The sequence below is a fragment of the Peromyscus leucopus genome, chromosome 19 (assembly GCF_004664715.2).
Source record: "Peromyscus leucopus breed LL Stock chromosome 19, UCI_PerLeu_2.1, whole genome shotgun sequence".
Taxonomy (NCBI): Eukaryota; Metazoa; Chordata; class Mammalia; order Rodentia; family Cricetidae; genus Peromyscus; species Peromyscus leucopus.
This window is the reverse complement of record NC_051079.1, coordinates 24,942,140-24,962,459: the sequence shown is the minus strand read 5'-3', so window position 1 is coordinate 24,962,459 and position 20,320 is coordinate 24,942,140. Positions and strand designations below refer to the sequence as shown.

General features: G+C 53.0%; 3 protein-coding genes across 7 annotated transcripts; all 3 read left to right on the top strand.

Annotated features, from left to right (window-relative positions):
• The first annotated feature begins 693 nt into the window (after nucleotides 1-693).
• On the top strand, nucleotides 694-9,649 carry Spata24 (spermatogenesis associated 24). 5 transcript variants are annotated; one of them, XM_028886832.2, is made up of 6 exons: nucleotides 696-954; nucleotides 2,172-2,237; nucleotides 2,465-2,595; nucleotides 2,686-2,756; nucleotides 9,284-9,386; nucleotides 9,455-9,649. In XM_028886832.2, exons 1-6 carry the CDS (start codon nucleotides 838-840, stop codon nucleotides 9,564-9,566), a joined length of 600 nt encoding a protein of 199 aa, XP_028742665.1. In that variant the 5' UTR covers nucleotides 696-837; the 3' UTR covers nucleotides 9,567-9,649. The 5 variants fall into 5 exon arrangements, with proteins under 5 accessions (XP_028742668.1, XP_028742665.1, XP_028742669.1 ...); XM_028886834.2 differs by having other exon boundaries at nucleotides 707-954; nucleotides 9,491-9,649; XM_028886835.2 differs by lacking the exon at nucleotides 9,284-9,386 and having other exon boundaries at nucleotides 694-954.
• Nucleotides 9,650-10,229: 580 nt separating this feature from the next.
• Prob1 (proline rich basic protein 1) lies at nucleotides 10,230-15,739 on the top strand. The gene is given in 4 exon segments (XM_028886831.2): nucleotides 10,230-11,883; nucleotides 11,886-12,809; nucleotides 12,812-14,311; nucleotides 14,314-15,739. Coding segments are annotated over 4 exon segments (3,069 nt in total). The 5' UTR covers nucleotides 10,230-11,411; the 3' UTR covers nucleotides 14,487-15,739.
• Nucleotides 15,740-17,772: 2,033 nt separating this feature from the next.
• On the top strand, nucleotides 17,773-20,223 carry Mzb1 (marginal zone B and B1 cell specific protein). Its single transcript, XM_028886838.2, has 4 exons — nucleotides 17,773-18,150; nucleotides 19,104-19,228; nucleotides 19,555-19,665; nucleotides 19,766-20,223. The coding sequence occupies exons 1-4, from the start codon at nucleotides 17,977-17,979 to the stop codon at nucleotides 19,920-19,922; spliced, it is 567 nt and encodes a 188-aa protein (XP_028742671.1). The 5' UTR covers nucleotides 17,773-17,976; the 3' UTR covers nucleotides 19,923-20,223.
• The last annotated feature ends 97 nt before the right edge of the window (nucleotides 20,224-20,320 follow it).

Below are 20,320 nucleotides of genomic sequence, written 5' to 3'. Positions count from 1 at the left end.
GGAATTCACAGAGGGCTGAGATTAAAGGCAACAGCCATCACGCCCGGCTTGTTTTATTTTTTTAATATAAGAAACTTTATTATATTTGTACAAGTGTTTGCCAGCATGTGTATCTGTATACCCTGCATGCAATGCCTGTGGAAGCCAGAGATGGTGGATCTACTGGGACTGGAGGTGTGGATGGCTGTGAGTGCCATGTGGGTGCTGGGAATTGAACCTGGGTCCTCTGGAGGAGCAGTCAGTGCCCTTAACTGCTGAGCCATCTCTCTAGCTCCCCACCCCACCCCCGGCTTGTTTTATAAGGTTTTGATTTTCATTTTTTGGTTTTGTTTTGTTGTGGAGATAAGGTAGCCTTGTCCAAGCTAGCCTTGAACTTGCTATGTATGAAAAGATGACTGACTTTTTTATTCTCCTGCCTCTACCTCCCAAGTGGAAGGATTACAGGCTTTCCATGCATGTTAATTAGAAGCACACACTCTTTCCATTGAGCGGGTTTTGTAGTTTTGAGGCAGGCTTTTCTATGTAGGTCAGGCTGGTCTTGAACTCACAATCTTCCAGCCTCCTGAAAGCTGAGGTTTCCAGTTTAAGCTACCACGCCCAGTCGTTTGTTGCTGCATTGTTGGGGATGCAATCCAGCCTAGCTCTTCCCCGGCAAGCGCTCCACTCCCTGAGCCACACGCCCCGGAGGCTTTCTTAAGGCCGGTCCTCGGCCTTGTTAACAGAGGAAGTCCCCGCCCCCGGTTGCTAGGGTGCTCTGTGGCGTCGTATTCTCATTGGCTGGCGTCGGGTAGGGCACGCAGCCGGAGGCCATTTCCAACGAGCTGGCGGGGGCGAAAGATGGCGACGCCCCTTGGGTGGTCGCAGGGGGGCTCCGGATCTGTGTGTCTCGCCTTCGATCAATTGCGGGACGTGATTGAATCTCAGGAGGAACTGATCCACCAACTGAGGAATGTGGTATGCAGCCAGAGCGCGGGGAAAGGCCCCACCGGCAGGGGCGGGACCAGGCCCTCTTTGGAGTAGGGGGCGTGGCTAGAATATATTGCGGAGGGCGTCATCCTGGGGGCGGGGCTCACCTGGCTGCTAGAAATGGAACCAAGAGGAACCGGGTGCCTTGCTGAATTTAACCTAAATCAGACAACGTTACCCACTCTGCCCGGTTGCTGAAGGGACTGGTAGATAATCATTGAACCTCAGTGTCTCCACGTTCATTGGAGATGACCTCACTGACTCCCCAAGGCCTCCTGAGCACAGAAACCAGATTATTCCTTAAGCTTCACTCCTACCCAGTGTCAAATTCAGTGCTAATACAAATTTGGCCCTTTCATGGTGCTGGTTTAAGGGTCTCCAAACCTTTCAATGTCCGTTTGTTTCCAGCCTGAGCTAATGGGTGCCAAGCATTGGCGTCACAGGTTGCCTCGCTGCTGGCCAGCAGGAGCTCATAGTTTTTTGTTTTTTCTGTTTTGGTAGCATTGTTGAGATATTTCTCTAGCGCAAAAAAATAAAAATAAAAAGTAAAAAAAAAAAAACCAAACCTAGCTTCACATCTATTTTTCACTCTAGGGCTGGAGAGATGGCTCAGCCGCTAAAGACTAGGCTCACAACCTAAAATATTTTTCACGCTAATGATTTTTAGACAGTGTCTTCCCTTCTGAGAAGTTAGATTCGAGGGGGATTATGAGAGGCGCGCTCTGCCTATTTCAACAGAATGTATGCTTCTGTGGGCACTCAGTTACCTTCAATTCCCCGATGGCTCCCAGATCTTTCTCTTGGCAGCTCACTTTGGCATGTTTTCCACCACCTGGAACATTCTTTCTCTAGTTATCATATTTAGCAGTCAGATATCAGGATTAATGTCACTTTCTCTGAGAGCAATCCTGATCCTTCCTAAAACTGGGTCCAGGGGTCCCTCTGTGTACTCCAGTCCCTTGGGCTTTCCCCAACGACATACAGCGTTAAGTGCTGGGGTTGAGCCATCTCCAGGAGGCTGGTGGCTCCTTGCAGGCAGCAGTTAGAGCTGGGCCTCCGTAAATCTGTGGAGCTGAGTTCTCCCGTCCCTTAAGGCCTGACTGAAGTCCTGGACATCATTTCATTATCCGTCCTTTGTCCTGGTCCTTAGAGGGCTCCCCTCCCACCTTAGTCCCAGCCCCTTCCTGAGCCTGGCTCTGTTGCAGATGGTTCTCCAGGATGAAAATTTTGTCAGTAAAGAAGAGTTCCAGGAAGTAGAGAAGAAACTGGGGGTGAGTAACGGCCTCTGCAGACTCCTAATTTCCTCCCAATTCCCCAAGATCCCTGTGTCTGGGTAGACTCCTTGAGCACTGGCCTTTCAGAACCTCAAGCCCTTGTAGTCCGGTAGAGTTTCCCTGCACCCTGGCTTCAGCGTGCACCTCTGAGAACGGAGATTAGTTAAGGGATCCTGAGAGACCCAAGGAAGCTTGGGATAAAGAGGGATAAACCTCCCCTGCAGGAAGAGAAAGCTGCTCATGCCAAAACCAAAGCCCTCCTGGCCAAGGAAGAGGAGAAGTTACAGTTTGCCCTGGGAGAGGTGGAGGTGTTGTCCAAGCAGCTGGAGAAAGAGAAGCTGGCCTTTGAGAAAGCGTGAGTGAGTGGGCCACAGGAAGGGGCGTGGCGGTTGTTGGCTCCTCCCCTTCCGCCTGCCCGCCCTTTCATCTTCACTTCCCTGCGCAGGCTCTCCAGTATCAAGAACAGAGTCCTGCAGGAGTCTAGCAAGAAGGACCAGCTCATCAGCAAGTGTAATGGTAGGCGGGAGGCACGTGCTGCCCCCCACGTTAACATACATGGGCTCTTTCCCAACAGCCCAATGCCTGTGCCAAAATCAGGGTTCTACCCCAACTTCTGCCCCCGGCTGAGGATACAGGCAAGTCCAGGCGGGTCACACCTTCGAAAATGCCTTCAGGGACCAGGCAGGCCACGGAAATGATGGATGAAATCGGTGTGCGGTATTCTTCACAGCCATAAAGAAACGGGCTCGCTCCCATTTTTCTTGAAACATACAACCTTCTTAGTGCACCTTTTGTTTTTTCCCATTTTTGATAAGTGTTAGAAATCGTGTACCCGATTGATAACCTTGCTTCTAGAGGAACCATAGAACAAGCGCAGTCCTACTGCGAGCTGGTCTTAGGATCAAGGGACTCGGTAGGAATGGGGGACTCATGAAAGCCATACCCCTCCCATGAGAACAGAACCCAGGGTCACCAGATCTTTAAAAGAAGAATCTAGAAGCCAGGTGTTGTGGCCCATGCTTCTAGTCCCAGCATTCAGGAGGTGGAGGAAGGAAGATTAGGGGTCTGAGGCCGTTGTTGGCTGTGTAAGACCTTGTCTCAAAAACAAAAAAGAATTCTCAAGTCATCTTTAATGGAAACTTCCAAATTGTTAGTGTAGGCAACTCATTTAGGCAATTTGAAAGTGTTTTATTCACTGAGTAAATTATGTCTGGGCCACCGGATTTCAGCTCTGCTATGTACATGTCTTTGGCCATTTGCTGGTTCTGTAGAGTGCTCTGAGCTGGGCACGGCTGTCCTAGCCTTCAGGAACACCTTTCATTTTCAGAGACTGCTAAACTCTTGTTACTTAGCCTCCGAAGCAGCCATAAATTCCATGCATGAAATCTGGTCATTCTTGTAGCAGATCTTGAATAGGCCAGAGACCAGCCTGAGCCCAAGATGGTCAAGGTCCCTTCCTGGTGAGCTCCCCCATGGGGCGCTAGATAGTCCTCAGGCACTCACAGCCTTCTGCGATACACCGCACTCTCTAAGAAATGCCAACAGGCTGCTCTCTTGATCAGGGCAAGCAGGCTGACAGGCATCATGGGTGTCAAGGCCTTCTGAAGCCCAACAGAGTCACTGTCTCATACCCACTGGGTCCCTCCACCCCTGGGTCCTTTCCACCTCCCTTAACATCTCCCCTACCCAGACAACTGGAGTTATTTCCTGGTATAGCCAGAGACATCTTTTCTAGCAAAATCAGCCCAGGCCCTAGGGCTCTCCATGTGTCATGGGGTCAGGGTCTGGCGCCTCTCCACAGAATGTCCTGCACCTCTCTAATGGGCTACAAGCCCTTACCTAGCCAGTATGGTGCTGTGAACCTCACTTTAGTCAATACTCCTACCTGATCCTTTGTGATTTCAGTTCTGTTTTTATATTTACATAGCTCCTTTCTTCCTTCCTTTCTTCCTTCCTTCCTTCCTTCCTTCCTTTCTTTTTTCTTTTTTGAGACTGGCTGTCCTAGAACTTGGCATGTAGACCAGGCTGGCCTTGAACTCACAGAGATCCTCCTACCTCTGCCTCCAAATACTGGAATTAACAGGTGCCACCATGCCCAGCTAGTCACACAAATTTCTAGTTCTTTCCCAAAGGAGTTTAGATGTAATTAATCCCGATTATCCAGATGACCTTGAGAAGCAGGCTCTGGCCCCTCCTGTCATGCAGTGAGTCCCTAAGTCTCCCACCTTTACCTGGGTCTCTTTCCTGTTTTCTACCCTGTGCCTCTGGGACCAGATTTCCTCCGAAATCTAGATGCACCAACATTTCTGCCTGGCTGGAGCTTGTGTTGGAGTTTCCTCCTTTTCTCCTTCCTTGTATATGTACTTACCTGATTGTATGTGCGTGAGTGTGCAAGGTCCAGAGGTCAAAGTCAGGCAGCTTCCTCAGTCACTCTCCACATTATCATGTTTTTCTTTTATTTTATGTGTATGAGTGTTTTGTCTTCATGTATGTATATATCTGCACTGCATGCATGACTGGTGCTCACAGATACCAGAAGAAGGCATTCCAATTCCCTGGGACCGTGTGAGCTGCCATATGGGTGATGGGACTTGACAGCCTCCTCTGTAAGAGGGACAGGTGCTCCTAACCACTGAGCTAACTCTGCAACCCCCTGACATATTTTTTTTAAAGCAGTGGTTTTGTATTACAGTTTCTTGTGTGTTTGTGTGTGGTGTGTATGTGTGCATGTGCATCCCACAGCATATGGGGGTGAGGGAAAATTTGGCCTTCACATTTCCATCCACTGTGTGGCTCCTGGAGATTGAATGCATGTCCTCCAGTTGCCAGCCAGAACTTTAACCTGATGAGCTATCTCACTGGCCCACTGCCCTATTTCTTGTGACAGGGTCTCACACTGAACCTGAAACTTGCCAATTTTGGCTAGACTGCAGAGACCCAGAAAGCCCCAGGAACCCACTGACTTGACTTCCTCAGCACTAGGATTCCAGGGACACACAGTTGCATCTGGCTTCTTATGTGGATGCTCGGTATCCAAATTGTGGTCCTCACATTTGCTGTACAGCAAGTACTTTAGTAACTGAACCACCTCCTCAGCCCCTATTCCCCTTAAGTTGTCTGTGTTCATGTATGGGGTGTATGCATGTGTGCACATGCACATAGAAGCTGGAAGACAACCTCCAGTATCATCCTGAGGAGTGGTACCCACTTCCTTTAGGAAAGGCTCTCTCACTGGCCTGAAGCTTGTAGACAGGTTTCTTTCCCTCCTGCCAGTTCCCAAATAACCAACACAGTTATTTATCATATTAATTATAAATCAATATTAATAATAAATGCTCGGCCAATAGCTCAGGCTTATTGCTAACTAGCTCTTACAACTTTATTTAACCCATTTCTATTAATCTACATTCTGCCACATGGTGTTACCTCTCTTTTATCTTGCACCTCCTGTTTCTTCTCTGTGTCTCACTGGTGACTCCTGACTCTGCCCTTCTTCCCAGTATCCTTAGTCTGGTTTTTCCCACCTAACCTTATCTTGTCCAGCTATTGGCCAATCAGCTTCTTTATTAAACTAATCACAGCATTGCTGTGGAATAATGCTTTTGTACATTGGTTTATAAAATGCTGATTGGCCAGGCAGGAAGTATAGGCAGGATAAGCAGATAAGTATAGGCAGGATAAAGCAGATAAGGAGAATTCTGGGAAGAGGAAGGCTGAGTCAGGAGACGCCAGCCCACTGTCCAGGGAGCAGCATGTAATGGCACACAGGTAAAGCCACAGAACACGTGGTGACATATAGATTAACAAAAATGGGCTCAGTTTAAGTGTAAGAGCTAGTCAGTAGTTAGCCTGAGCTAATGGTTGAGCAGTTTTAATTGATATAAGCCTCTGTGTGTTTACTTGGGTCTGAGCGGCTGTGGACTGGGCAGGACATAGGAAAACTTCCAATTCCATGAAGACTGGGCAGAACACAGGAAAACTTCAGCTACACAGCATAATTTACACATTGTAGAGAAGATTAACTCCACAGCAGAAGCTCACCAATTTGGCTAAGCTGGCTGGCCAAGAGAAACCAGGATCCTCCTGCCTCTGCCTCTCCAGCACTAGGATGATGAGCGTAGGCCACCACAGCCAGCATTTCCCATGGATTCGTAAACCTCAGTCAGATTCTCATGCTTGCAAGGCCAGCGTTTTACAGACCAAACCCTTCCCCATTTCTCACTCTCCATTTTTTTTTTTTTATATTTCTCTAACTTAATGACAGATTTTTTTTTTTTAGGTTTATTCACCTTACTATTTTATATGTATGGGTGTCTTTTGTACATGTGCACTCTGTGTGTGCCTGGTGCCGTCAGAGGCCAGAAGAGGGCATCAGATTCCCTGAGATTAAAGTTACAGAAGATTGTTAACTATCATGGGTGTTGGGAATGGAATCCAGGTCCCCTGGAAGAGCAGCCAATGTCCCTAACCATCCAGTCCATGATCCAGCTTTCCTTACCCCCCCCCTTTTTTTTCTTTCGAGACAGGGTTTCTCTGTGTAGCTTTGCGCCTTTCCTGGGACTCACTTGGTAGACCAGGCTGGCCTCGAACTCACAGAGATCCGCCTGGCTCTGCCTCTCGAGTGCTGGGATTAAAGGCATGCGCCACCACCACCCGGCCCTCACCTCCTTTTTTGAGAGGGGTTCTCATGCGTCCCCGGCTGGCCTCAAACTTGCTATGGAAGGACTCTGAGCTCACTCTCCCGCCATCGCCTCCCGAGTGCTGGGTTCCCGCCATGTGTCACCATGCCTAACACTTTCCTGTCTTTTTCTCTCTTTAACGGTTCTGGGAATCGAACCCAGGCCTTTGCATGCTAAGCATAAGCTTGCACTGTACTGGTGAACTGTAATCCCAGGCCTGTGCAGCCTTTTAGTCAGTGGGATGTTCCACCACCCCTGCGCCCCATGTGATCAGAATTTTCCAGGGCTCCATCGAAGGAAAGTTATATAAACAAGTGCTCTCAGATCCATATAGGCACCTTGGATTTTTGACCCAAGACACAGAAATCATTGTATTGAATGTGTGCTTTATTAGGAGAGAGGCTTTTCCATCGCTGTCGTCACTGTTCTCTCCATGCTCCCTTGGAAGAGGGACTATTTACATATGAGTTACAGGCCCTAAAAAGCAGCTAACCCAGCATGCTAACACTACCTCATCAGTGTGAGCAATCTTGAAGTGTGTGGCCTCATCCTGTTCCTCTTCTGTCTGTCATTAGTTTTTATTTTCTTCTCTCTCTCCTTCCCTCCCTTGCTCTCTCTCTCTCTCTCTCTCTCTCTCTCTCTCTCTCTGTGTGTGTGTGTGTGTGTGTATGCATGTGCACTCACGTGCCTTATACATGCTAGGCAAGTGTTCCAGTTATGAGCCAGCCCTCAACTCCCAAGTCTTTATTTTTATTTATTTATTTTTCTGTTGTGACAGTTAGCCCAGGCTGGTCTCAAACTTGGTAGGAGACCTTGGACTCCCAATACTCTCACCTCTGCCTTCCAAGTGCTGGGATCACTGGTAGGTGCCAACACCCTCAGTGTAGTTTCTGAGTTTTGTTTTTTGAGGATTTTTTATTTTTTTAGATTTATGTGTATGAGTGTTTTGGCTGCATGTATGTATGTGCACCATGTGTGTGCCTAGTGCCTGTGGAGGTGAGAAGAGGATGCCCAGATCCTCAGGCACTCGAGTTAACATAGTGAAGAACCACCATATGGGTTCTGGGAACCAATTCAGAGTCCTCTATTACAGCAGTCAGTCTTAACCACTGAGCCATCTGTCCAGCCTTTACTTCCTGAGTCCTAACTCTTCTTCTGGGGAATAAGCACATGTCTGATGGGGTCAAGGACCTCATCTCCCCCCAGAGTCCCTGAGAGCACAGGGCTGGGCATCCAGTCTGTCCTTAATAGGTTTGGTTGAACGGAAGTGGCCAAAGTTGATGTTTCCAATCCCAGAGTCCTTAGGGCCGTCTTGTTCATCCACTCCACGGTACACAGATCTCAGGGCCTGGCACGGTTTTAGTCCCTGTCCTTGTGGGCCTTATGTCCTAGTTGTAGAAAGACAAATGAGTGACATCTGAGATACATTAGACTTGGGCACAGGAGAAAAGGACAGGAAAGGGCACTAGGGAGGCCAGGGCTTGCAGTTTCTAGAGCAGGGATCTTACCAAGGAAGTGTAAAGACCCAGGGGCAGCACCTAAGGGCCAGGGCTTTGGCCTGCTTCTTTGCCAGGGTTTTGCCCATCCTCACCTGAGTGAGGTCTGTAATAGAGTGGTGAAGTTGCTGACATAATCATGGTTTCTACTCCCAAGACCCCTTACATTTGCTGATACGGCAGAGCCTTGTGGTGAGCACCTTGAGGTAATCCCAGAGCAGAAGGACCAAAAGTTTAAGGCCTACCAAGACTACAGAGTGAGTTTAAGGCTAGCCTGGTCAACTTAATGAGACTCTGCTTCAAAACCAAGTAGAAAGTAGATGGGTGTGGTGGTACATGCTAGTTAGCACTTGGAAGGCAGAGGAAGGTGGATCTCTTGCATTCAAGGCCAGCCTGATCTAGATGGGGCAAGTCCCAGAACATCCAGAACTACATAATGGAGAGACTCTGCCTCAAGAAAATAAATAAATAATAGAGGGTAACACACCCTTAATCGCCCCCACTCAGGAGGCAGAGACAGGCGGATCTCTGTGGAGTTTGAGGCCATCCTGGTCTACAGAGTGAGTTTTAGGACAGCTGGGCCTATGTAGAAAGACCATGTCTCGCGAAACAAAACAAAACAAAACAAAAAGCCCAAAAAGGATTGGGCATGTAGCTCAGTAGTAGAGCACCTACCTGTCATGTGTAAGGCCCTTGGTTCAGTCTCCAATACAGAAAGACACTCTTCATACTGAGGTACTGGCAGCCGTTCAAGGATAACCTCTGAGCATCAAGAGCAAAGTTCTGAAAAGCCTCCCAAGGGAAACCTCAGCTCAGGAGGGGCCCGAGAGATGGGAACCACCCTCCCCCCTGCCTCTCTCCCCCACAGAAATTGAGTCTCACATTATAAAGCAAGAAGATATACTTAATGGCAAAGAGAATGAGATTAAAGAGTTGCAGCAAGTTATCAGCCAGCAGAAACAGATTTTCAGGTGAGGGGCGGGCCAGGCTTGGGGGTTGTTGATGGAAGTGGGGAGCCTGACTTCTGGCCCCTCCCCAGGGCCGTCCAGCCTACGACCAGCTGGCTCCGTTGCAGGAATCACGTGTCTGACTTCCGGATCCAGAAGCAACAGGAGAGACTACATGGCCCAGGTGCTGGACCAGAAGCATAAGAAAGCCTCCGGAACACGTCGGGCCCGTAGCCGCCAGTGTCCCAGGGAAAAATAAAATGCTGGTTGTCTTCCTGTTCTCTAGCTGTAATGCCCAACTTCTACCGTCTCTGTTCTGGGGAGACAGCTCTTTCCTTCCACCCCTGTGTGTCCCTGCACCTCTCCAAGAGCAAATCAAGGCACCAGAGCTGCATGGGGAAGAGGTCTGGTGACTACCACCACTGTACAGCCTCTTCTGAGCTCAGGAAATGCCGCTTAAGACTCCTGCCCTGCTGCTGTACTGCTTTGGGACAGGGTAGAGCTGATGGGAATGGGGTGGGAGCTGGGTCTTGGGGTCTAGCAGGAACTACTGCTTGCTTTTGGTGCTTAGTCCTTTTCTCTGTACACAGCCCGGGTTAACCCAGTCACACCCTACCTGGACTCCAATAAATGTGATTCTCTGGGGTTGGCTATAGGGCTAGGGAAGAATAGAGTGTGTGTGCGCAAGCACGTGTGTATGTTGGTGTAGCTTGAGCAGACACTTTAAAGACTGGGCTCCAGGACCACAGTGAATCTTAGAAACTAGAAGCCACCCAGGTAATAACACATGTATGAGCCGGGCGGTGGTGGTGCACACCTTTAATCTCAACACTTGGGAAATGGGTAGGCGAATCTCTATGAGTTCAAGGCCAGCCTGGTCTACAGAGCAAGTTCTAGGACAGCCAGGCTACACAGAGAAACCCTGTCTCGACCCCCAAAACAAGTATAAAAGAAGAAGCGTACTATATACCAGCCATACAAATCGCTCCTACACTTCTTGCACTTCAGAACAAAAACCCTCACAAAGAGGACGTAAGTTACAAAACCAAAATCAGGGAGGGGACCACAGCCTGCTCAGGTTGCTCAGGCAGGCCTTGATAGGATGAAAGGTTAAATCCTTTCAGAAGCCTTCACCGAGGGTGCCCCTAAGTGATCGTGGGGAACGAGGTCCACAAGACTACGATTGCTTAAGACTGACTGGCCTGTGCTGGGTCAGTGTGAGGGTGAGCGAAAAGAAGGCAGGTCCTCTGCCTCAGTCTCAGGGCCAGCTGGAGCCTGAGTCATAGCAGGACCTTCAAGCCAGGAGTTAAGGGCAAGTGGTGTCCCATTGTCATAATGACAGCTGGTGGCTGCTTCCCTACGGGGAAGGAAGTCATGTGGGACACTGGAGTAAGAGCCTTGTGAGCCTGGGACCTCTCCAGTGGTTGGTTTGTCCCCCAGGTTCGTTCTGGGTGCTAAGAGGCTTTGTGATATCCCCACTCCAGCTCCTCCCTATTGGTCTCCCCAAGAGCAATGAGTCTAGCTAGTCCTAGCAGAGTTAGGAGAGTCATTCTGATTCTCCTTGTCCTACCAAAGGTGGGCGTGAGGGAAGTCAAGGGAGCAGAGGGATTGTAGCTAAGGAAGCCATGGAGGAGTTTCTTTGTGATGGTAAAGACTTGGGGGCTGAGGATATGGAACTTCAAGATTTCACACCCTGAACCTCTCAGGTAAGCCCCTTGCAAGGCCAGAGTTTTCCCACCGGTGCCAGGTGGCCTTGGGCCTAGCTGCTTGCTCCTTTCCAAATCTAGGCCTGCCTTCCTCTCACCTGCCTGTCAGCCAAAGTCTGGAGCCCCAACCCGCCTTCCGCCTGTGCTGGAGAAAGTTGGGCAAAGGGCTTTTACCCGGTAGGGCCCAGGGCTTAGGTCTCTGCTGCCAACGCCGCTAGCTTCGGGCTGGACACTGGCGCTTTAAGACGCTTTGACCCCACGGCATCCAGGCGGGGCGGGGACAGTGCAGGCGCCACCGGCGGCGGAGGCACCAGGGGAGGTAGTGCTAAGTGTCCGGCCCACCATGCTGACTGCGCTCGCCCCGCCAGCCCTTCCTGGGCTCTCAAGGCGGCTGCCTGGCCCTGCACGGCGTCAGGATTCGTCCAGTTCGTCCGGCTCGTACCACACAGCTCCGGGTTCTCCAGAGCCCCCGGACGTTGGGCCGGACACAGAAGGCCGGGGGACTTGGCTCTGGGTGGCCCCTGGGCGGGGGGCGGGCGCGCAGCCTGTCCTGTCCGTCAGCGCCCAGAATAGCCGCCAGCATCACTGCTCCGGCTCGGGTTTCCCGCGAGGCCCGGGCTCCTCCGGGCCGCAGCCGCCCCGGCCCCAGCTGCGCATGCTGCCGTCGGGGGAGATGGAAGTCATCTTCGGCGCGGGGCCTCTGTTCAGCCGCTCGGACGCGGACGATCTGGAGGAACAACCGCCCATGGCGCCCGCCTTCAGCAGTGCCCTGCTGCCCCGGTCAGCGTCGCCTGTCTCAGTCTCGCCGCAGCCGCAGGCCCCGACGGGGGCTCTCGCTGGGCCACCTACCTGGAGCTGCCGCCCCGCGGGCCCAGTCCTGCCGTCTCAGGCCAGTACGAGTGTGTGGAGGTGGCCCTGGAGGAGCGCCCCGCGCCCGTTAGACCCCGCACGGTACCCAAGCGCCAGATCGAGCTGCGTCCGCGGCCTCGGAGTCCCTCGCAGGACAGTCGCGCGCCGCATCCCCGACTGCTCCTGCGCACCGGCTCCCTGGACGAGTCTCTGAACCGCTTGCAGGCCGCCGCGGGCATCGTGCAGACGGCGCTGGCCAGAAAACTGGGCTCTTCCGTCCCGGCCCCCAGCAATGTCGCTTTTAGGGCCACCGGGAAGCCAGAACCCACGACGAACCCTCAGGAAACGGCACGCAGCACTCGTGTGGTCCCGGAAGAGGCCAAGTCTCGGCCACCCCGCGCCCACGATGGTTCTGCCCCCGCCAGAGCCCCGCGGCCTTGGCCCAGCCTCAGAGAGCGGGCGATTCGGCGGGACAAGCCGGCACCCGGGACCGAACCGCTGGGTCCAGTTAGTTCCAGCATCTTTCTGCAGTCAGAGGAGAAAATTCAGCAGGCTCACGAACAGGAATCCAAGACTCAGTTTCCTCGTGAGACTCCCGGTCGAACCGTACCGAGGGCACGGAGTCCTCCCTTCCATGCTAGAAGCTCCCGGATGGTTCCCAGCAGGGTTGTGAGGCCTACGAGCCCATCCCCTCCGCGGCAGGCTCCAAACGGGGCCGGGCGGGGTCCTCGCTGCCCGTCCCCCCAGAACCTGGCACAACCTCATAGGGCTGTTTGGAGAATGAATAACCTGTCCTTCCCTGAAACATCATCCGAGTGGGAAAATCGGGATGCGGCCGTCGAGGAAGTCGAGGAAGTCGTCAGCAGAAGGAGCCCTTCCCCTCCACCTCTTCCCAATGGACTCAGGGTGTCGCTAGAGTTGGGAATCCGTGTCCCGAAACTCCTTCTCAGTGGAGGGTGCGGCATTCGATAGACGGAGATGCAATAGGGCTGAGTAGGGACAGATCTCTGCCAGCCCTGTTCCCACGAGAGTCACCTGGTCATCATCCTGTCGAAACGAACAGCCCATCGCCCCGAGAGACATGGGGTCCTAGTGCGCAGGGCTCGTCGACGGCATTGTGTCAGGAAGCTATGAATGGTGTAACCCAGGAGCTGGAGCCGCCTACACCATCAGCACCCGGGACCCCAGAACTCACAGAGGCGCAGTGTCTGCTCACACTGGAAAATGAGGATATTGCCTTCAGAGGCAGGCAGCCGTCTCCAGTTCTAGATACTCAGGAACCGCCCGGAAGTCATCTCCCAAGCATCCTGGACGACGATGTGTGCCCAGAGGCCTTGGCCTCGGGAGAAGCGGCTTCCGGGCGTCCGCGCGTGACCATTCCGCGGCCGCGAGACGTGCGCAAGATGGTTAAGACCACTTACGCGCCAAGCTTTCCTGCGGGAACCCCAGGCTCCGGGCTTCCCGCGCCTCCTGCTGACGCCTGCGGGGAGGAGGGCGATGCATCCAAAGCGCACCAGCTCCCGGCGCTGGAGTCGCCCGCCCCGGCTCATTACACTTCCACCTTTCTCAAGGACTTCCTGCCGGTAGTACCTCATCCCTACGAGTCTCCAGAGCCTTCCCTCCATGCAGCCTCTAAGGATGTCTCCCACTCCAGCGGGGTCCCGAGGCGGAGGGCAGAGAACAGCACCGCGAAGCCTTTCGCTCGCAGTGAGATCCGCTTGCCTGGCGCTCTAGCCTTGAGCCGTCGTCGGGAGAAAACCCCGGGTGTCCAAGGACGCGGTGCTGGGGGAGAATCTGACCGAGATGCTGAGGCCCAGCGCCTGGTCCCGGACCGCGAGGGTCGGACCAGCCCCTTAGGAGGCGCTCGTACCTCAACCCAGAGGTCTCCTTTAGGGTCAGCCGAGACCCGACCTCCTCGCCCCGGCTCCCCGCAGGCATGTCCCAGATCGAGCCTTGGGGCGGCACCCGAATTGGAGACACCCCTTGTGGCTCCTGCAGCTGCGGTCCAGGCGCCCCTCCCGCGGGAGCCTCAGGCGACGGCGGCCAGGACGGCTGCACCGCTCCCGCGGGCGGCCTCTGCGCCTCCCACGGACCGGCTGCCTCCTGCATCCTCCCAGGGCATGCGGAGGCTTCCAGGAACCGCGCCGCCGGGGAAGGTCCTGGTAGACCCGGAGAGCGGTCGCTATTACTTTGTGGAGGCTCCGCGGCAGCCGAGGCGGCGGCTACTCTTCGATCCCGAGAGCGGGCAGTACGTGGAAGTGCTGCTGCCACCCTCGCCCTCTCTCTCCCGGCCGCCACGACCGGCCTATGCCCCGCTGGCCCTAGGGCCCGGCCTCTACCCGCCGGCCTATGGGCCTATCCCTGGCTCACCACTGTCGCCCCCGTCCCCCAACCTGCGGCCCTCGGCAGTCTCCAGCTACCCTGGGCCCCTGAGGCTGGGCCCCTGGAGGGGATGTACTACATGCCCTTGAGCGGGACCCCCAGTCCGGCTCCACCGATGCTCTTCTGTGCCCCGCCCTCCAGTTCCGCTCCCATCCAGTCCAGCAAGGGTTCCGTGTTTCCTTTGTGAAGCCTAAGGTCCCGATCCCCATGAAGTTGTGTTCCCTAGAAGGCTTTGGAAGTTCTGATTCCCAGTCTCTTAATTTTTCCTTCTATCAACTCTTTGGCTAGTTCCAGCCAGTGACCAGACCGGAAGTGACCTTAAGAGACCATATCTGCTACCTGGTCTGATAGTCCTGAACATCAATAGCTAATGTTTGGATGCCTATGTCCCGCGCCAACAAAAATGTGTATCCCTTCCCCAAACCTTCCCAGGGTGTGCTGTATGTGTGTATGTGTGTATGCAGGCAAGCAAGTGTGTCAAAGCGAGACCACTAAGAGATGTTGGGGTTTCCCAGAATAGCAGGTGTGGGAGTAGCGGGGCCAGGGCCGCCTGTGGTGGTGGTGAGCTGTTGGTATCTCCCTAACACTGGGTCCAGTTGAGTGGAGCGGGACAGTGAGTGTTGCAGAGATGGAGAGGATGGATGCTGGCCATCAAATCGGGATTTGAGCCTTGTCCTGGGAGGTTCTGGGAGAACGCAGTGTGGCCCCAGGCCAGCTTGGGGCTGAGAATGGCAGCCATGAGGAGAGTAAGTGGAGGCAGAGCATGGATGTTGTATAAGGAGATGTGGAGGGTAGGCTTGGAATTGGAGGTGAGAGGACAGAGTGAGATGGCCCAGGATTGCTGTGGTCCCTGTAAAGACAGCCAAAGGGAAACCATTCATTTGCAGAAAGGCCTGCAGAAGGGTCTAGGAAACGAGGAAGAGGAGTGAAATGATTCTTCTCCAGGCTCTCTGTTGGTTGCTGGGGGTGACTAGGGACAAGTGGTGAATGAAAGAATGTCAAGGGATCAGTAAATATTTCTCTTGGCCGGCCGTCACTAAAGATTGACAGGGCAGGGAAATCCAGAAAAACGAACCACTTTAGTTTTGGGAATTGTGGTTGTTTAACCAAAATGGAGGGGCTTTACAAAATGGTGTGACCACAGCTAACATGCATAGTCCACAGCATGGAGCCTAGCTCCTCATCAAGCCAGTGTCTGTCTTCTGTAGACCCCGGAGAGAGCTGAGCTAGCTCACCTTGAAGGTATTCCACCCAGGTAGAGAGCAAGTGAGTTGAGTCCCCAGGGTGACAAGAGGGAGGAGGGCTAGGGTGTCATCAAAGGGGGCATGCTCTCAGTGACTGGAAGGTGGGTTAGAGCTGGCAAGAGAAAGCCAGGTGTGGGGGTGCATAACTTATCTAAGCACTCGGGAGGCAGGGGCAGGCAGATCTCTATGAGTTCGAAGCCAGCCTGGTCTACAGAGTGAGTTCCAGAACAGCCAGGGCTACACAGAGAAACCCTCTCTCAAAAGACCGGGGGGGGGGGGGGGGGGCGGGCTGGCAGGAGGAAAGATGCTCCCATATGGAGAGGAAGGATGTTCCCATATGGAGAGAAGGATGTTCCCATATGGAGAGGAATGATGTTCCCATATGGAGAGGAAGGATGTTCCCATATGGAGAGGAATGATGTTCCCATATGGAGAGGAATGATGTTCCCATATGGAGAGGAATGATGTTCCCATATGGAGAGGAATGATGTTCCCATATGGAGAGGAAGGATGTTCCCATATGGAGAGGAAGGATGTTCCCATATGGAGAGGAAGGATGTTCCCATATGGAGAGGAAGGATGTTCCATATGGAGAGGAAGGATGTTCCTATATGGAGAGGAAGGATGTTCCCATATGGAGAGGAAGGATGTTCTATATGGAGTAGGCCAAGGGCCCTGACACTTTAGCTGATTCCATTCTCCATGCAGAGGGAACAGTGTCCACATAGGAACTGGTCCTTCAGGCTGTTCACAGCGCAGGAAAGACCCCAAACCCATACTCCACCTGCCCTGAGCCTGGGGTAAGCTGAGGGATAGAGTACAACCTCTGTGAGGTGGGAAGTGATTTCTGTAGATTTGAGCCTAAAATGAGTGGACCTTGCTGGAGGGGTGTCTGGGGAAGGACAGTCCCCACTAGAAGCAGGGTCAAGGTTGACAACTGATAGGTCTCTGGTTCCAAGGCTATGCAGCCAAGTTCCCTAGGGTCCTCTACTAGCCTTGCCCTGGACTGGAAATCGATTAAAATGCTGAGTCAGAATGACCAGGACATCTCTCCCACAGACGTTGATCCCAATGGCATAGAGGGACCAGGGCCACCCCTGGAGTGGGTCCTCTTGTCCTGGTGTGCAATAAATGGCTGACCATGGGAGCCGTGGTGACAGAAATAACGAGCGTATGGTCCTTATTTCCTGCTGCCTCCTTTGACAACAAATGAAACAAAACAAAACAAAAACAAAATCTTTTTCCCTGGAATGGTGATACCTACCTTAAATCCCAGTACTTGGGAGGCAGAGGCAGGTGGATTTCTTTGAGTTCAAGACTAGCTTGATCTACAGAGCAAGTTCCAGGACAGCCAGGGCTGTCTCAAAAAAAGTCATATAAATAAATAACCCTTAAAATATGTATTTGTATTTTATGAGTATTCGCCTGCATGTATGTATGTGCACCACATGCATGCCCGAGGTCCATGAAGGCCAGAAGAGGGCATTGCATGCCCTGGAACTGGAGTTACAGATGGTTGTGAACCACCATGTGATTGATGGGAACTGAACCCAGGTCCTCAGCAACAGGAGCATTTGCTCTTAACTTCTGGGCTTTTTTCAGCTTACTGCATCCTCCTCCTCCTCCTCCTCCTCCCCTCCTCCTCTTCCTCCTTCTCCTCCTCCTTTTCGAGACACTTTCTCTCTGTAACTCTGACTGTCCTGGATCTCACTCTGTAGACCAGGCTGGCCTCGAACTCAGAGATCCACCTGTCTCTGCCTGCCGAGCGCTGGGACTAAAGGCGTGCGCCACCACGCCCAGCTAGCTTGCTGCCTCATAAACAACCCCCATGAAGCCCTTCCATGCCTGGCTCTGACTGAGAGAAGGGAACCCTGGGGTTGGAGAAAGAGACCATGTATGCTCTCACATGCTGTGGTCGCCGAGACTCACTCAATGAATTTGCCTCACTACAGTGAGAGCTCTAGACTGGCAACGGCAGCCATGGCCACAATCCTCCCGGTGGCTGAGTGACCAACAGGCACTGGGGACTGCTCTGGACAGGGCTCCTCTGGCAGGAGGATTTGTCTCTTCTCTCTGAGCTTTCACCCTCTCAGCAGTAGAGTTAAGATGACCCCAACCCACCGCCTCACCCCACAGGATGTTCAGCACAGTCACTTGACCAGGTCACAGTACGTGAGATGCGTCAGCCCCCGTGTGTCTTTACCCAGCCTCAGATCCACTCTTTGCATCTTCATCCCCCATCTGGGAAATAGAGCTCAGTGGGCTGGAGCCAGGGTCCCGCTGTGGAAACTGCACACGTGGCATCCAGGGCCACGGGGGAGGGGAAGAGGACCAGTGAGGTGTCAGTTCCCTATTGGCCGAAACCACAGATAATTCGAACGCACATCTGCACCCCAACCACAGTGCACGCTCCGTGAAGTCACTTCAGAGGCCATGAGGCTGCCCCTGCCTTTGCTGCTACTGTTTGGGGGCAAGGCTATCCTGGGAAGCCTTGCGGACAAGGCTTTTCTCTCGGCTACGGCTCCCATGTTGGATGATGAAGAGAAGTTCGCATCTTACATGCCTGCTCACCTGCGCTGTGATGCCTGCCGGGCTGTGGCCTACCAAGTAAGTTCCGCCTGTCCCCAGCAGTCCTTGCTCAGACGGCTTCATCTAAGCCTTTAATCCCTAGTCCTCAGTCCCAAGCAGCAAGCTCCCCATGACATTACCAGCCCCCTTCACTTGAATTACCATGCCTCAGTTTACATATTGGCCTAAGAGCAGACGATCTAAGGTGCCCAAATCTTATCTTGTCACCCCAGGGAACCGTCCACCCTCTTAGATTCCTAGTCTGTACGCTTTTTTGTCTCAACACTTCTCCCCAGACCCTCAAGGTGTCTTTACTTCATGCATGTTGGGTACATGTGTATCTATGTGAACCCACCATACCCAACCCTCTCAAGCATGCCTGTGTGACCCTGTTTCTGTGTGTACACAGGGCAGGTGAATACATGTGTTATTAAAGACTGGGCTCTGGTTATTTTATTTGTTTATTATTATTATCATTATCTTTGGCTTTCCTTGTTCTCGTGGTGGGTACAGACCTCCCCCCCCATTGACACCACATAGCATATGCAGCCAGGCGGTGGTGGCGCAGGCCTTTAATCCCAGCACTTGGGAGGCAGAGGCAGGCGGATCTCTGTGAGTTCGAGGCCAACCTGGGCTGCAGAGTAAGTTCCAGGAAAGGCGCAAAGCTACACAGAGAAACCCTGTCTCGAAAAACCAAAGTAAATAAATAAATAAAAAATAAAAATAGCATCTGCTACTGGGCAAGTGTGCCCTGAAAGAAGGGCCAGGTCTTTCACAGGGCATTTCCTCCCCTGCCCCCAGGAAAGTAGGTGCTGCCTGAACCGGCCCAGCCCAGCTTTGGGGCCCTGAGGGGGGCCCTGCTCACAGGTGTTTCCTCTCAACAGTTCCTTTGCCACCTCATCCTCCCCAGAGACTCGGGTGTCTGTCCTTTCCCGTTCCCATAACTGACAGCAGTTCCCAAAGTCCTGGCTCTCAACACCTCCTCATTCCAGATGGGGCAACATCTGGCCAAAGCAGAGGCTAAGTCTCATGCTCCAGACTCCAGTGGACGGCAGGAGCTGAGCGAGTCGATTTACACAGATGTCCTGGACCGGACCTGCTCTCAGAATTGGCAGTCGTGAGTTGCCAACCCAGGCCCCTGCCACTTCCTTAAGGGGGAAAGGCTGGTGGGTACAGACCCCCCTCCATTGACACCACATGCCCATTCCACAGAGCTCTGGCCTGAGGGCGGAGGTTGGCTGGGCTGGAATCTGGGCTGGAGCTGCTGCTCTTGGGAACAAGCAGGAGAGCCGATGAGCACAGAAAGGGGACTGAGAGATCTTGGGCCTTGGATTTAACCCTGTCTGAGCTCAGCAAATGCCCAGTATGCTTAGATTGAGCAGCAAATCCCTCCCTGGCCAGGCCCCCATGGATCCTTTACCCCTTGCTTCCCACCCCTCTCAGCTATGGAGTCCAAGAAGTGAACCAGATGAAACGTCTCACGGGCCCAGGACTTAGCAAGGGCACAGAGCCAAGCATCAGTGTGATGATTACTGGGGGTCCCTGGCCCAACAGGTAATAACAGGGTGGGGGAAAGGACTCCCTGGAGTCCTGGTTTGCCCCCCCAACTTCCCTGTGGGTAGGTTAGGGTTCAAGGTGCCTAATGCTCCCTTAGGCTCTCCATGACATGTTTCCAGTACCTGGGAGATTTTGGAGAAGATCAGATCTACGAAGCCTACCGCCAAGGTCACGAGACTCTGGAGGCATTGCTGTGTGGGGGCACTCAGGGGTCTTGCTCACAGGAGAACCCGGTCCCAAGAGAAGAGCTTTAGTACAAGCTGAGACACCTGTGGATCTTCTCTATTTTTTTTTTTAATTAATGGTTGTTTGGAGACAGGGTCTCATCATGTAGCACAGGCTGGCCCTGAACTTGCCCTCCTGCCTCAGCCTTGAAAGTGCTGCAAGGACTGTCCTGGGCCGGTGAGTGGTCCCTTCTAGCCTTTCAACCGTGGTGGGGAGGAGGTCGGGGAAGCCTGACTCCTGCTCTCAGTTTTCCTCCGCCCATCCCTGGGGCACTGGGGCTGGGGACCGGTAAGGTCTTTCTACTTTCAAATAAAGCTCAGTGACCGTGAATCCTCTGTAAAGGAGTTTGGGGATGGGGTAGTGGGACAGACACTGGTGTCTCTGTTGAAGTCCTTCCCACAGAGGACCAAACACTATCACTCCACCC

Excerpts from the sequence above, each read along its gene's own strand:
- Spata24 (XM_028886832.2), top strand. The coding sequence starts at position 838 with ATGGCGACGCCCCTTGGGTGGTCGCAGGGGGGCTCCGGATCTGTGTGT. Across the intron at positions 2,238-2,464 it reads AAGTAGAGAAGAAACTGGGG|GAAGAGAAAGCTGCTCATGC; the intron begins GTGAGTAACGGC and ends CCTCCCCTGCAG. Across the intron at positions 2,757-9,283 it reads GCTCATCAGCAAGTGTAATG|AAATTGAGTCTCACATTATA; the intron begins GTAGGCGGGAGG and ends TCTCCCCCACAG.
- Mzb1 (XM_028886838.2), top strand. The coding sequence starts at position 17,977 with ATGAGGCTGCCCCTGCCTTTGCTGCTACTGTTTGGGGGCAAGGCTATC. Across the intron at positions 19,229-19,554 it reads TGCTCTCAGAATTGGCAGTC|CTATGGAGTCCAAGAAGTGA; the intron begins GTGAGTTGCCAA and ends CACCCCTCTCAG. Across the intron at positions 19,666-19,765 it reads GGGGGTCCCTGGCCCAACAG|GCTCTCCATGACATGTTTCC; the intron begins GTAATAACAGGG and ends ATGCTCCCTTAG.